General features: G+C 33.5%; 1 protein-coding gene across 3 annotated transcripts in view; it reads left to right on the plus strand.

Moving 5' to 3' along the window:
* Window positions 1-13,826, plus strand: part of FER (FER tyrosine kinase) — a gene marked incomplete at both ends in the record, with an annotated part of 398,115 nt that overhangs the window by 127,250 nt on the left and 257,039 nt on the right. For all 3 annotated transcript variants that reach the window (XM_080719602.1, XM_080719603.1, XM_080719604.1), the window contains one exon: window positions 10,591-10,794. In XM_080719602.1, the coding sequence (XP_080575728.1) occupies window positions 10,591-10,794 (204 nt within the window). The remainder of the gene's footprint in view (window positions 1-10,590; window positions 10,795-13,826) is intronic.

Raw genomic sequence — 13,826 nt, forward strand, 5'->3', positions numbered from 1 at the left:
GTATTCACTTTTCTTTTGTTATGGTGTGAAATGAAATAATGCCATACTTGACTCTGGATAACTGAAACTATGGACAGTAAAAAGATGAATAGGGCAGGACTACCGTGTCATAGGCTTCTTTTACTACATAAAAATAATCATGGGAATGGTTTATATTTATGTTCTCTGAAGTCATACTAGAAGAATAATATTTAAAACTTCTTTACTATTAAAACAACATTTTTATAATAGGGTTTAATGTGTATGTGCTTAAAAATTGTTAGTTTATGTGTTCATATTTTAAGAACATTTTTTTTTTTTTGGTGGTACTGGGGTTCCTGGAAACCCTTCTATCTCTGGGCTACACTCCCAGACCCATTTTTATATTTTTATTTGGAAACAGGGTCTCTTAAGCCAGCAAGGCTGGCTTCGAACCTGAGCGATCCTCCTGTCTCCGCCTCCCAAGCGCGGGGATTGCAAGCGTGCACCACCATGCCCAGCTATTTTAAGAACATTTTGATTATAAAATTAAAATGCTATATTCATCAAAACCTGGGTTGGGCATGTCACAGAGATACATAAAATATTAATTATCGCTAGTCACAGCAGTTTTGCCAACCAAGATATGCTAATGAATAAGTACATGGGTTTGTTTTTTTTCTATTTTTCTTTTTGGAACTGGGGATCAAACCCTGACCGCCACACCTGCAGAGCAGGTGCTTAGCCACTGAGCTACATCCCGACCCATGGAGCTATTTTTGTAAGCATTAACTTTCTATTTATTTGGAGGAGGCTTTCTCATCAAATACACAAGTAATCAAATTTGATTACACAAGTAATCAAAATCAATACTAATTAATACATTATTGTGAATGTGAATGTATTAAGCATAATAATCCAAGAAATCTAACAATCAGAATTTAAAAATTCCTTTTGCCATAATATAGTATTTTTCAGATTGTGTTAATACAGTTAAAGTAAAATAGATGAAAACTTTCAGTTATTTTATTTTTTTAATTTTTATTTTTTTTTGACACTGGGGGTTGAACACAGTAGCATTCTACTTCCAAGCTACACTACCAACCCTTTTCTATTTTTATATTATTCTTTATTTTTATTTTTTTGTGATACTGGGGGTGGAAACCAGGGGCCTTCTACCTCTGGGCTACACCCGAGACCTATTTTTAAATTTTATTTGGAAACAGGGTCTCACTAAATTTCTGAGAGCCTCACTAAGCTGCTGAGGCTGGCTTTAAACCTGCAATCCTCCTGTCTCAGCCTCCCAAGTACTGGGATTATAGGCATGTGAAACCTGCAATCCTCCTGTCTCAGCCTCACAAGTACTGGGATTATAGGCATGTGCCACGACACCTAACTCATTTGCTTAAAATGATTTTTACCTTATTAAAAAAAGCCTTAAGATATTTGCCAAATTAACATAGTTAAGGTATTTATTTATTTATTTATTTTTGCGGGTCTGGGGATGGAACACAGGAGCATTCGACCTTCAAGCTACACCTCTAAGCCCTATTTTTTTTTTCCTTTATTTTGAAACAGGGTCTCACTGAGTTGTGGAGGGCCTCACTAAGTAGCTGAGGCTGTCTGTGAACCGCGATCCTCTGGTCTCAGCCTCCCAAATGCTGGGATTATAAGTGTGCACTACCACCCCCTGGTCAGTTGTTCATTTTATTGCAATATGTGTATCCTTTAACACACACAATTTTATAATTTTGATGAACAACTTTTTTTCTTTGAATATGCTTTTAGTGTCATTACTGATAAACTCATTTTCCAGTCCAAGTTTATGTAGATATTTAAAATATTGAAAAAGCAACAACTATGACTCACTGTTTCTTTATTCAAATGAACATACAAACATTGGAACTTTAAAGCATTCTTTTAGATAAAAGAAACCATATGTGTTATACCTAGGAAAATGAAATTAGAATTAATAATAGTCTTCTTACTTGCTGTACCTATTTGTCTTAGTGTTTATAACAGTGTGGTTAACATGTGGAGCTACCTTTAAAGACTAGTGGAACACTTAGATCTTAATGGATGGAAGAATATAAGATAATTAGCTGGTAGCTATTTACTGTATATTGTGGCGTTTACTGTATATTGTGGCTGATATGTCAGATTTTTAATATCTATTGTTATTATTAGCGTAGCATTTTAATATGTTATTTCAGTTCAAGTGTGTGCTCTTCCATTCATTTTGCTAAAGTAGCTAATAACCTATCATTGGTATCTTAGAGCCCTGAGACCACTTCACATCCAGCATCTTTTAACCTTCAGAAGGCTAAAATTTTGCATTCAAAACTATTTCCCAGATATTTCTTCTGAAGCCAAGGCCAGAACATTTAGACAGTACTAATTGCACCTTTGGAAAGCGTACTGGCAATCATGAGGGTCCATTTCAATTGAAAGCCTTTCAAAAGGGATTATGTTTAATAAGATCTGTTCCAGTCTATTCAGGAATACTGCCCTTTCTCCAGGCCACCTCATTACTTGCAGAATGTCTGGGGTGATCAAGCAAACCTCTCATTCTATCTTCCAGCCACTTGTGAATACTGGTTGCTTCACAGTGCCCCTCCCATAGTAGCACTCCTTAAAAAATGTTCTTTTAAGCCAGATTAAAGCACATTTTGGTCCCAAAGATCTGGTCTTTAAATATCAAATGTATTAAATTATTCAACTTGGTCTTTTTAAAATTCGTATTTTTCGCTGGGTGTGGTGGCACATGCTTGTAATCCCCGCGCTTGGGAGGCGGAGACAGGAGGATCTTGCTGGTTCGAAGCCAGCAGCGCTGGCTTAAGAGACCCTGTTTCCACATAAAAATATAAAATAGGTCTGGGAGTGTAGCCGGAGGTAGAAGGGCTTCCAGAAACCCCAGTACCATCAAAAAAAAAAAATTGTATTTTTATATAGTCTATTGACATAGATATCTTAATCTTAGAACTACTTTGCACTAGAATTTATAAAATAAGAATGCTGCAAAATAAAAATATGCTTCTTTTAATAATAATAGCACAAGTAAGTTTTGCTTGGGTACTTTTTATAAAATTATAATTCAGCTATATAATGTCAGTGTTATAATGCTTGTCTTCTACCACTGGCAAAGAAAAATGTAGTTATTTTCAAACATAATATAAAGTGCTTGTATTTTGCAATGTTCAACTTTGAGTCAAACAGAGTAACTTTATGCTTAACATGACTATGTTAAGTTTGAGTTAAATATATATCAAAACTTTAGTTTTTTCAATTATTAAGTCAATCGACTTAATACTTTAAATATTAATTTACTTAATGACTTAATACTTTAAATACTTTAAATATTAATTTACTTCCCCAGCCAGTAAAATGTAAAGAAGTTGATAATAAAGGAAAAGGAAGTTATTTATGCATTATATCAAAATAATATACCATATTCTGCACAGTTAGTCAATTTAAGAATGTTAAATATTATTTTCTGAATTTTAAGTTTTGAATCACTTGTATTATCATATATAGTTTTCAAGAAAAGATTCTTGAAATTTATTTTCTATAATTTTTATTATAAGAGACCAAGTATATTCTTTTATATGTTTGCTCAAATGCTTAAAGGAGACAACACGGATCAGACTGATACTATGTTCCACACAGGCATTCCCAGCTTAATGATAAATGTTTAAATTTACTGAAATATGATTGCATTTTGAGTCATTGCAGTTATCTGGTAATAGTTTTAATTGAAATGTGTGATATGACTTTGGCACTGAATAGTTTATTGATAAAAATGTGTTGATATTGTGACATATTTTATACATAAAGTATGTGAACTTAAAAATATTTAATACCAAAAGAATAAGACTAGTAAAAATACCATGAAATGATGAGACAATGAGAGTCACAAGTACAATTGGAAAAAGTGCATGCACAAAAATAATAGAGAAAAGAATGTAATTTCTAAAAAAGGGAAGATGAGTAAAATAACTACAGAAGCCAAAGAAAAAAGAAGTCAGAGGAAACCAGGGGTATTGAAGGAAACAGAATTGTTAGATCAGATGAAAGTTTAGAAAAATATATATTTGGTAGAGATAGTGTCTCTTATTAGACACTCAAGAAAATTCACAAAAATGTGATCCCAAAAGTGAGAAGTTGTGGAAGTATAAGTTTATATTCAAATTTGGTTTAGTAGTCTTTGTTTAATAGAGTTTTAAATTTGCATATGAATGTTGATTTATGATTGGCATAAACTCTATATAGTCACTATCTAGAGAACAGTTTTGTTGTTAGCTGAAGACCAAACAAACTCAAATTCTCCAGTAGTATGAAAATTATCAATTAAGAAATTTATGAATAAGAGTTTTGTTGCTAGTTTCATTGTGGAAAGTAAACGTTTGATAAAGTATCTTTGTTTTGGTTAATGATATCAGCCTGTAAAAAATGACTAATTTTACTTTATCAGTAAACAAACATAGAATATGTAAATTACAGATAATCCTTAGTGCCAATCAAGACTGAATAACTGTTCTAACTAGTTTACATCCTGTTTATGCAGCCTGAATACAAATGACCTTGAAGACCAAATAGCCAGAATTTGTTTTATTGTCTTAAGAATTAACTCATTCGCCAGGTATAGTGACATATGCTTGTAATCCCCAGGCTTGGGAGGCTAAGACAGGAGGATCGCACAGATTTGAAGCCAGCCTCAACTACTTAGTGAGGCTCTCAGCAACTAAGTGAGACCCTGTTTCCAAGTAAAGTATAAAATAGGTCTGGGAGTATAGCCCAAAGGTAGAAAAGCCCCTGGGTTCCACCCTCAGTACACACACACAAAAAAAAAAAAAAAAAAAGAAAGAAAGAAAGAAAGAGAAAGAAAGAAAAGAAGAATTAACTCATTCAACAAATCCAAACTAACTATTTAGAAAATGAAAAAATATACTGGCAGGAAGAACATTGTTTCTTAAGTTTTAATTTTATAGTAAGGATTTTGTGTTGAACTATCAAACATTAAATGGTGTACAAAACACTTTTCCTATCTGTGGCCATATTTTGCTTTCAATGAAAATAGCATTTGCTGTTAGTGATGCATATTCCTATTCAGTAGGCCATGTAGTTCCCTCCAGGTGATTCCCTTTCTCCTGATGATGTGACATTTGATTTTATATCTTCTAAAATTTCCAAATGTTATATAACTTTAAAATTAAGAGGGTGTATCCGGGCATGGTGGTGCATGCTTATAATCCCAGTACTTGGGAGGCTGAAATAGGAGAATTGTGGTTCGTGGACAGCCTTAGCAACTTAGTGAGACCCTATTTCAAAATAAAGAATAAAAAATAGGGCTGTGGGTGTAGCCCAGAGGTAGAATGGGTCCCATCCCCAGTGCTGTTAAAAGAAAAATTTAAGAGAGTCCTAGGGAACTTTTGAAAATTATTTAGAATTATGTAAATTATTTGTAGTCACTCCAGGATATTAATAAACTTGATTTGTAATAATTTATTACCTAGGCTATTAAGTTAATTAAATTGATGTGAGAATAGAAAAGAATTAAATGTCATTTTATACTTATCAAAAATTTATATATACATATATATTTTTACAAAAGCAAGTGATTTATTTAAAGAAAAAGGTATAACATGAATCTGTCCCTAGAAGTTTGACTTTTGACTTTCAGACTCTACAGATGTCTTTCTGAACTCATGGTTATTTAATTCATGAACTTTTCTCCTTTTTTATATTTTTATTTTAAAATGTATTGATGTTTCATTTTTTCAAGCTCAGTAGGAGATTTACTTGATGATTTTCCATGCTGAGTTTTTTGTTTTGTTTTGTTTTGTTTTGTTTTGTTTTGTTTTGTTTTGTTTGTACTGGGGATTGAATTCAGGTACATTCTACCTTGGAGCCACATCTCCACCCTTTTTTATGTATTTTTATTTTGATATAGGATCTTGATGAGTTGCTCGGGTTCTGGCTACGTTTCTGAGACTGGCCTTAAGGCTTTGATCCTACAGTCTCAGGCTCCCAAGTCCTGGGATTACAGGACTGGGCTGTTCCCCCCTTTTGATGCTATATTTTGTTCTAGTTTTTAGTTTTTGTTTTTTTATGATGTTTTATTAGGGTGTTTAATTTTAATAGAACATAGAGTGTTTTGTTTTTGTTTTTGTTTTCAACACTTTGCTTTTGTCTTTTTAAAAGAAGCTCATCTTATGAGATAATGTCATTATAAGATAATGTCATAGAAATATTTATTATGAATTTGACAATTAGCCTGAGATAATGGTAAGGAGAAAAAAAATGGTCTCTTTTTTTTTTCCCCAAGGGAAAAATGTACTTTAATTTTCTAGTATTGCCTTCTCATGTAAATCAATCTATTTCATTAAACTGAATATATTTTTGATGGAATATTCTTTAAGAACCACAAGACCTGGAGAAAATAACCAACTAAATGGTTAGCCAAGTAAGTCAGGAAAATTTGTCTTATTAAGTATGATTTATTAAGAGTATTAGATTAAGCATACTTTTAAAAATGAGGCTTTCTGGCTCATTTTGGCAAAAAACTCTCATCAGATAACTTATAACCAAGGAAAAGTCTTTCCCCACTGAGGTTTAGTTTTTTTTTTTCTATTTATTTATTTATTTATTTATTTATTTATTTATTTATTGGTGGTACTGGGGTTCCTGGAAGCCCTTCTACCTCCAGGCTACACTCCCAGACCTATTTTGTATCTTTTTATTTGGAAACAGGGGTCTCCTAAGCCAGCGCAGCTGACTTAGAGCCCTGCATGATCCTCCTGTCTCTACCTCCCAAGCGTGGGGATTACAAGCCTGTGCCACCACGCCTGGCTCCCCACTGATGTTTAGGAAGATGAGCCAGTTGAGGTCAAAAGTCTCTTTCTTCCTGCCCATCGTGAGCACCCATAATGTTGGATTCTGTGGCTGATACGTTATACATTCTATCACTAGCAAGCCTACAAAATTGTATTAGAATTTCACTGCAGTTTTAATAAAAATGTCATTTCCCGTGTTTCTAGAGAAATCTTTGAAAGATCTGAAGACCCAGGTATAGGTGACTTTTCAGCATGTACGTTTATGCAAATGTTTATATAACACAGACTCACTTTAAATTAAAACTACATTTCACAATTGTGTTGTCAAGGGAATGAAGGAGAAACATCTCTGAGCTCCTTTTCTACCTTTACAAAACTAATAAACCTTAGGATTGAAGTATAATTTCTATAAGAGAGCAATGTGAGGTTTTTCCCACTTATATTTTAGAAAACTAAGAGTAAAGCACAAAACTTAGATATTTTCTCGGTTTGAATTTTTCCCAAACATATTAATCATCTTCAAAATTTTTTGTGAATTTCTTGAGTGTTAGCTGAGCTTTTGTACTTCAGACACCTTTCAGATTTAAATCTCCAAATTCTGCATCTCCCACTTCTAAATAAATGAAATGCAGCCGGGCATGGTGGCGCACTCTTGTAATCCCTACTCTTGGGAGGCGGAGACAGGAGGATTGCGCAGGTTCGAAGCCAGCCTTGCCGGCTTAAGAGACCCTGTTTCCAAATAAAAATATAAAAATGGGTCTGGGAGTGTAGCCCGGAGGTAGAAGGGTTTCCAGGAACCCCAGTACCACCCAATAAAATAAAAATAAAAAAATAAAAAATAGAATAAATAAATAATAAATAAATAAAATGCAGAATTGGGTTGGTAGTTTGCCTAAAACAAGAAACCAAGCACATGACATCCTGATGCTTTATTATTATGTAGATCTCTGTGAGAGAATGATAAAAACAAGTCCTTTGCAAAGATGTTACATTAAATTTCTCTTCACTTTTGCCATTTACAAAATATATCTATTATAGTAAACATTTTTATATTGATTATACTTATACGTATGGTGATACATTTTGGAAAATATTGATTACTTTCTTTGAGGATTATAAATTATTAGTATCAGTATGCAAGAAAGTTAATTTTGGGTGGATTATGCATTTATATGTAAAAGCAGTGTTCTTTTACATATAAGCAGTGTAGCTGGTTCATTACATAATTTTTTCATTAAATGCAGTTTGGAGAATACATTAAATTTTTTGAAATATTATCTTTATCATAATTAGTACTAAAAGAAAAAAGTTATTTTTCTTATAAAACCTTCCACGTACAGTCATATAATTTAAATATTTAAAAATGTTTAAATGTCTTAAGTGGAAGAAATCAAAACCAAAATGTACATTTTTCTTTAGGCCCATTTGGGACTTCTCATTTTCTTTTTTGTTATTAGTAGATTGAGTTTTGGATAATGTGAAATGGGGCTTGTCTAGTAAGTTTTGGGCCTTTTCAGTGGTAAAAAATAATGAAGGCTATGGTAAAAACTAGTTTTCATTTACTACAAAGTTACTGTTCTTTAGTCCTGCATAGAATTCATGATATCACCCTGTAAAATCTTGTATGTGAGCTGGGCATGGTGGCTTAGTCTTGTAATCCCAGCATTTGGGAGGCTGAGACCGGTGGATGGTGGTTTGCGGACAGCCTTAGCTACTTAGCAAGGCCCTTCCTTCACTGATAGAATGCCCCTAGGTTCCATCCTCACTACTGGGGAAAAAAAAAATCTCATGTGAGCCAGATGCCTATAAACCCAGTACTTGGGAGGTGGAGACAGAAGGATCACAGGCTCAAGGCTAGCTTCAGCAATTTTAGGAGACTCTCAGCAACTTAGCAAGATCCTGTTTCAAAATTTAAAAATAAAAATTTTTAAAAGGGCTGGGGATGTAGGTCAGAGACAGGCTGCTCCTGGGTTCAATCTCTAGTACCAAACAAAGAACAGAAAACCCACCTTATATGTGAATACTTGGCTTTTATTTGTTGTATTAGTCAGCTTTCTATCATGGTGACAAACTACACTGTGAAAAAAAAAAAAAAACTTATGAGAAGAAAAGGTTAATTTGGCTCATGATTTTAGAAGTTTTAGTCCATGGTTGGTTGACTTCATTGCCTTTGGCCTGTAGTGGTATAATGCATCCTTGTAGCAGTGCTTAGTAGAGATGTTCACTTCATATCAGCCAGGAAGCAGAGAAACAGGAAGTGCCTAAGTCCCAAGATCCCCAGTGACCTACTTCCTTCCTCTAGGCCCCACTCAAGATTAACAGCTGCTTGGAATGCTACAGGCTAAGGACCAAGCCTTCTAGTTAAAGGCCTTTGGTTGGCATTTCAGACTAAACTATGGCATTTACTATTGTTTCTGATTATTCCAGCTTATAAATTATATTCTCATGAGTCTTGATGTATATTGAATTTTGAAAACCTTAAGAGTTAATGCAAATTATTACACTTTACCCATCAAGTACTCTTACCATCTGGGGGCAGTTTAGTTCCGGTGGGTAATTAAAATATAACAGCAATGCTTTTTACTTATCATCAGAAAATGTGATTATATCTATTGTTAATTTAAAAAGTTAAGAGAATATAGTTAACTCTTAATTTTCTCTGCTGTTCATATTAGGATTTGACCTAAAATAAAAGGTAATTTGCTTTTGTTGCTTTGTTTATGGCTAATAATCTTTCCCTGGTTTTGCCACATGCTGGTAATTACATGTTGGTTATTTTCAGCAATGCTATTTCTCCCAGGGGTTTATCTGCCATTGCTTTGCCAAAGCAGGACCAGCCCTGTGGCAGAAGTATTGGTGAAGAAAGTTAGGTTAGTGAGGAAATGAACAGGAAGGCAGCTTCAAGTAAATCCTGAAATAGTGTTCCTGAAACACCTGATGTGGATAATCTATAGCTATGTGATCAAGAATTAGTTACATAAAAATAACTTAATTTAAATAAAAGTAAAGTTTTGTAATAAATTTCCTTGATATCACTTTTTATAAACTTGTTGATAAACTTTAATATATTTATGATATAGTGAAGATTATCAATGCTAACTCAAAATATTAATATTGTTTGTACTTATATATGATAACTAGAGTAAAACAAAGTATTGAAGGAGTATATTTGTGCTAAACTTCAACACTGGTACTTCAGAAAATATTTTTTCTTAAAATTATGAAAATCGCCGGGTGTGGTGGTGCACACTTTTAATCCCAGGATTCTGGAGGCTGGGACTGGAGGATCATGGTTCGTGGCTAGCCTCTGTTACTTAGTGAGGCCCTCTGCAAATTAGTTAGACTGTTTCAAAATAAAGAATAAAAAATAGGGTAGGGGTATAGCTCAGAGATCAAATGCCTCTGGGTTCCATTCCCCAGACCTGCAAAAATAAAAAATGAAAATTTCAAATCTTTATTTAACCATTTGTGTGTGAGAGAGATACTGGGGGTTGGGCCCAGGAGCAGTCTACCTCTGAACTACACCCCCAGGTCTTTATATATTTTGTTTTGAAACAGGGTCTCATTAGGTTGCTGAAAGTCTTACTGTTGCTGAGACTGTCCTTGAACCTGTGATCTTCCTGTCCTAACCTCCTAAGTATTGAGATTATAGGCATATGCCACTACACCTGGGTCTTATATAATTTTCAGTTGCTCAGTGAAAGAAACATATGTAAGAAGTACTTGTAAATTGCTATGAATTTTACCAGAAAAAAATCCTTATTTTCTCTAACTTTGTTTTTTAACAATATTTGTTCAGCTCTGTGATGTGATCTCCATAACTGAAAAGCCCTTGGCGGATCAGGACTGGTACCATGGTGCAATCCCCAGAATAGAAGCACAAGAACTGTTAAAACAGCAAGGAGACTTTCTGGTGCGAGAGAGTCATGGGAAGCCTGGTGAATACGTCCTTTCTGTATATTCTGATGGACAGAGGAGACACTTTATCATACAGTATGTTGATGTACGTTTCCAGTTTAGTTTATATGCATATTTTGATGTAGTTTATTGTGGTATAATTGTATTATAATGATGAATGGTTTATGCTAATTGCCTACAATACTTAAAAGTTGAGCACCTAATTTGTTTTTCTGAATTTCTTAAGTATAATGTTTTAAAATTGTCTGAGATCTTAAGTCTTAATTAGGCAAGCTGTGTTTTAAATATTTACATTAAAAATAATCCTTACTTGCTGAGGCTGCCTATGTGAGACTATATGCACCAATAAAGCATAAAAAAGTTTAATAATAACCTATGTAGATTAAATTTGAAAATAAATACTGTGTAATTCCCCTCCAAAATAAAAATAGTTCTTACAAATTTAAATTACATTTAGGTATGTAAGTATTTAAAATATATTAAATTTGAATACTAAAGGTATTTTTAATTAAAAATGAAAATAATGTGAATATTATTTTAAGGGAAATGACTATAAAATATATACTTTAAAATTATTATTATCATTATCATTATTATTATTGGTGCATTGTAATCATACATCATAATGAAGTTCAGAGTAATGGAAACATGCATGCACACAACATTTGGTGGAATGTATGCTGTTGTGACTGTCCCTTGAAATTGTTTTCAGAATAGTGCCATGAGAGAGTTTTAAGAAATATGTTATTGAATAGTGATAATGAGATTTTTTTCAAATACATAGGACAATGAGATGAATTTTTTATGATTAAGAACTAAGTTTTCCTCTTCATATATTGTGCTTGTTGATACTAATAAGCAAAAAGTAGAAAATAGTGAAAATTTAAACAAGAATCTATTTATAGCCAGGTATATACTCCTGTTATCTCAGTACTTGGGAAGCTCAAATAGGAGAATCCTAAGTTTGAGCCCAGCCTCAACAATTTAGTGAGGCTCTCAGCAACCTATTGAGATCCTGTTTTCAAATAAGATATAAAATGGTCTGAAGCTGGGTGGGGTGACAGACTCTTGTTGTCCCAGGACTTGGGAGGCTAAAACAGGAGGATCAGAGGATCACAGGTTCACACCCAGCCTCAGCTACTTAGTGAGGCCCTCAACAACTTAGCAAGACCTTGTTTCAAAATAAAGAATAAAAATAGGGCTGTGGGTGTAGCTTGGAGGTAGAATACCTCGAAAAAGTAGAAAGTTCTAAAGTGAAAATCTGACAGTGCATCTTAAGGAATTAGAAAAACAAGAACAAAATTATTAGAAGAAAGTAATAAAGGTCAAAGCAGAAGTAGGAAAGGTCTTAAACAAATAAAACCACAGATGAAATATATTACCACTGATCTTTAGAAATACAAATGATTGTTAAGAAACTATTATAAACAACTATACAACAACGAATTTAAAAAGTCTAGAAGAAATGGGCGAATTCCTGGACATATACAAACTACTAAAATTGAATCATAAAGAAATAGGAAACCTGAATGGACCAATAGTAAGCAATGAGATTAAACCAGTAATAAATGACTATTTTTGTTACTGAATATTAATAAAATTATTTTATTAATGAAATGATTATTTTACTAAAATGATAATTTGAATTAAAACATTATTATTTAAATTACTCCCCCCCCCCCAAAAAGCATTCCTAATTCAGTCAGGATTGCACACACCTGTACTCCTAGTACTTGGGAGTCTTAAACAGGAACATTGCAAGTTCAAGGCCAGCTTGGGAAGCTTAGTGAGACCCTGCCCCAAAATAAAAATAAAGCTGTGGTGTAGCTTAGTGGTAGGATGCTCTTGGGTTCAATCACCAGTCCAAAAAAAAAAAAAAAAAAAAAGACCAAAGGAAGCCCAGGATCTCATGGTTTCACTACAGAATTCTTCTAAACATTTAAAAAAGCATAATTACCAATTTTTCTCAAACTATTCAAAAGCATTGAAAAGGAGAGAAGCCTTTTATACTTAAGCTAATTTTAAGAGGCCAGCATTATCCTGATATTATACCAAATAACAACACATGGATGAGCATGGATGCAAAAATTCTCAACAAAACTTAGGACCTGCAACTGAATTCAATAGCATCTTAAAAAAAATCATTTACTATGATCAAGTGGAATTCATCTCTGGTATGCAAGGATATTTCAGCATATACAAGTTAATAAATATGATTCACCTAAGATATTAACAGAATCAAACAAAATAATCATAGATTATCTCAATAGATATATAAAAAGCTTTTGATAAAAATTCAGCATATTCCTTCAGGATTAAAAACTCAGCAGATTAGGTGTGGAAGGAACGTACTTCCACAAAGGAAGGCCATATATTGACAAACCCACAGCTAATGTCACATTGAAAGGGGAAATGGGAAGCTTTCCTCGAAGATCTAGAACATGACAAGGATACCCATTTTCACTACTTTTATTCAACATAGCATCAGAAGTCCTAGCCAGAGTGATTAGTCAAGAGAAAGAAAGAGTATATAAATTGGAAAGAGAAAGTCATATTGTCCTTGTTTGCTGACATGATTGTATATATAGAAAACTCTAAAGTCTGCTAAAAACCTGTGGTAATTAACAAATTCAGTGAGGTTTAAGAATGCAAAATCACACACAAAAATCACTTGCATTCCTATTTGCTAATTGTGAGCTATCTAAAAAAGAAACTCAGAGAACAATTCTGTTTACAATAGCTCCAAAAGCTCCTTCCCCCAAAACAATAACAAAGCACCCCAAAAAGTATATTTTAAAACAAAAGCAAGAACAATCTAGGAACTATTTTAACAAAGATGTTAAAGGTGTGTGTGTGTGTGTGTGTGTGTGTGTGTGTATGTGTGTGTGTTACTAGGGATTGAACCAGGGACTTTCTACCTGTGAGCCACCCCCCCCCAAACACACAAATCCAATTTACATATACTCATCCTGTATCAGCCTCTCAAGAACTGGGGTTACAGACATGCCACCATGTCTGGCTTGAACTATTTTTTAAGTTTATGCTATCAGTTTTAAGGGAGTCAGCAGCACTTTTTTTTTTTTTTTTTACATAAGAGTTAATTCCAAGTTGTGGCCT

Source organism: Muscardinus avellanarius, assembly GCF_963383645.1.
Source record: "Muscardinus avellanarius genome assembly, chromosome: 1".
NCBI classification, from domain to species: domain Eukaryota; kingdom Metazoa; phylum Chordata; class Mammalia; order Rodentia; family Gliridae; genus Muscardinus; species Muscardinus avellanarius.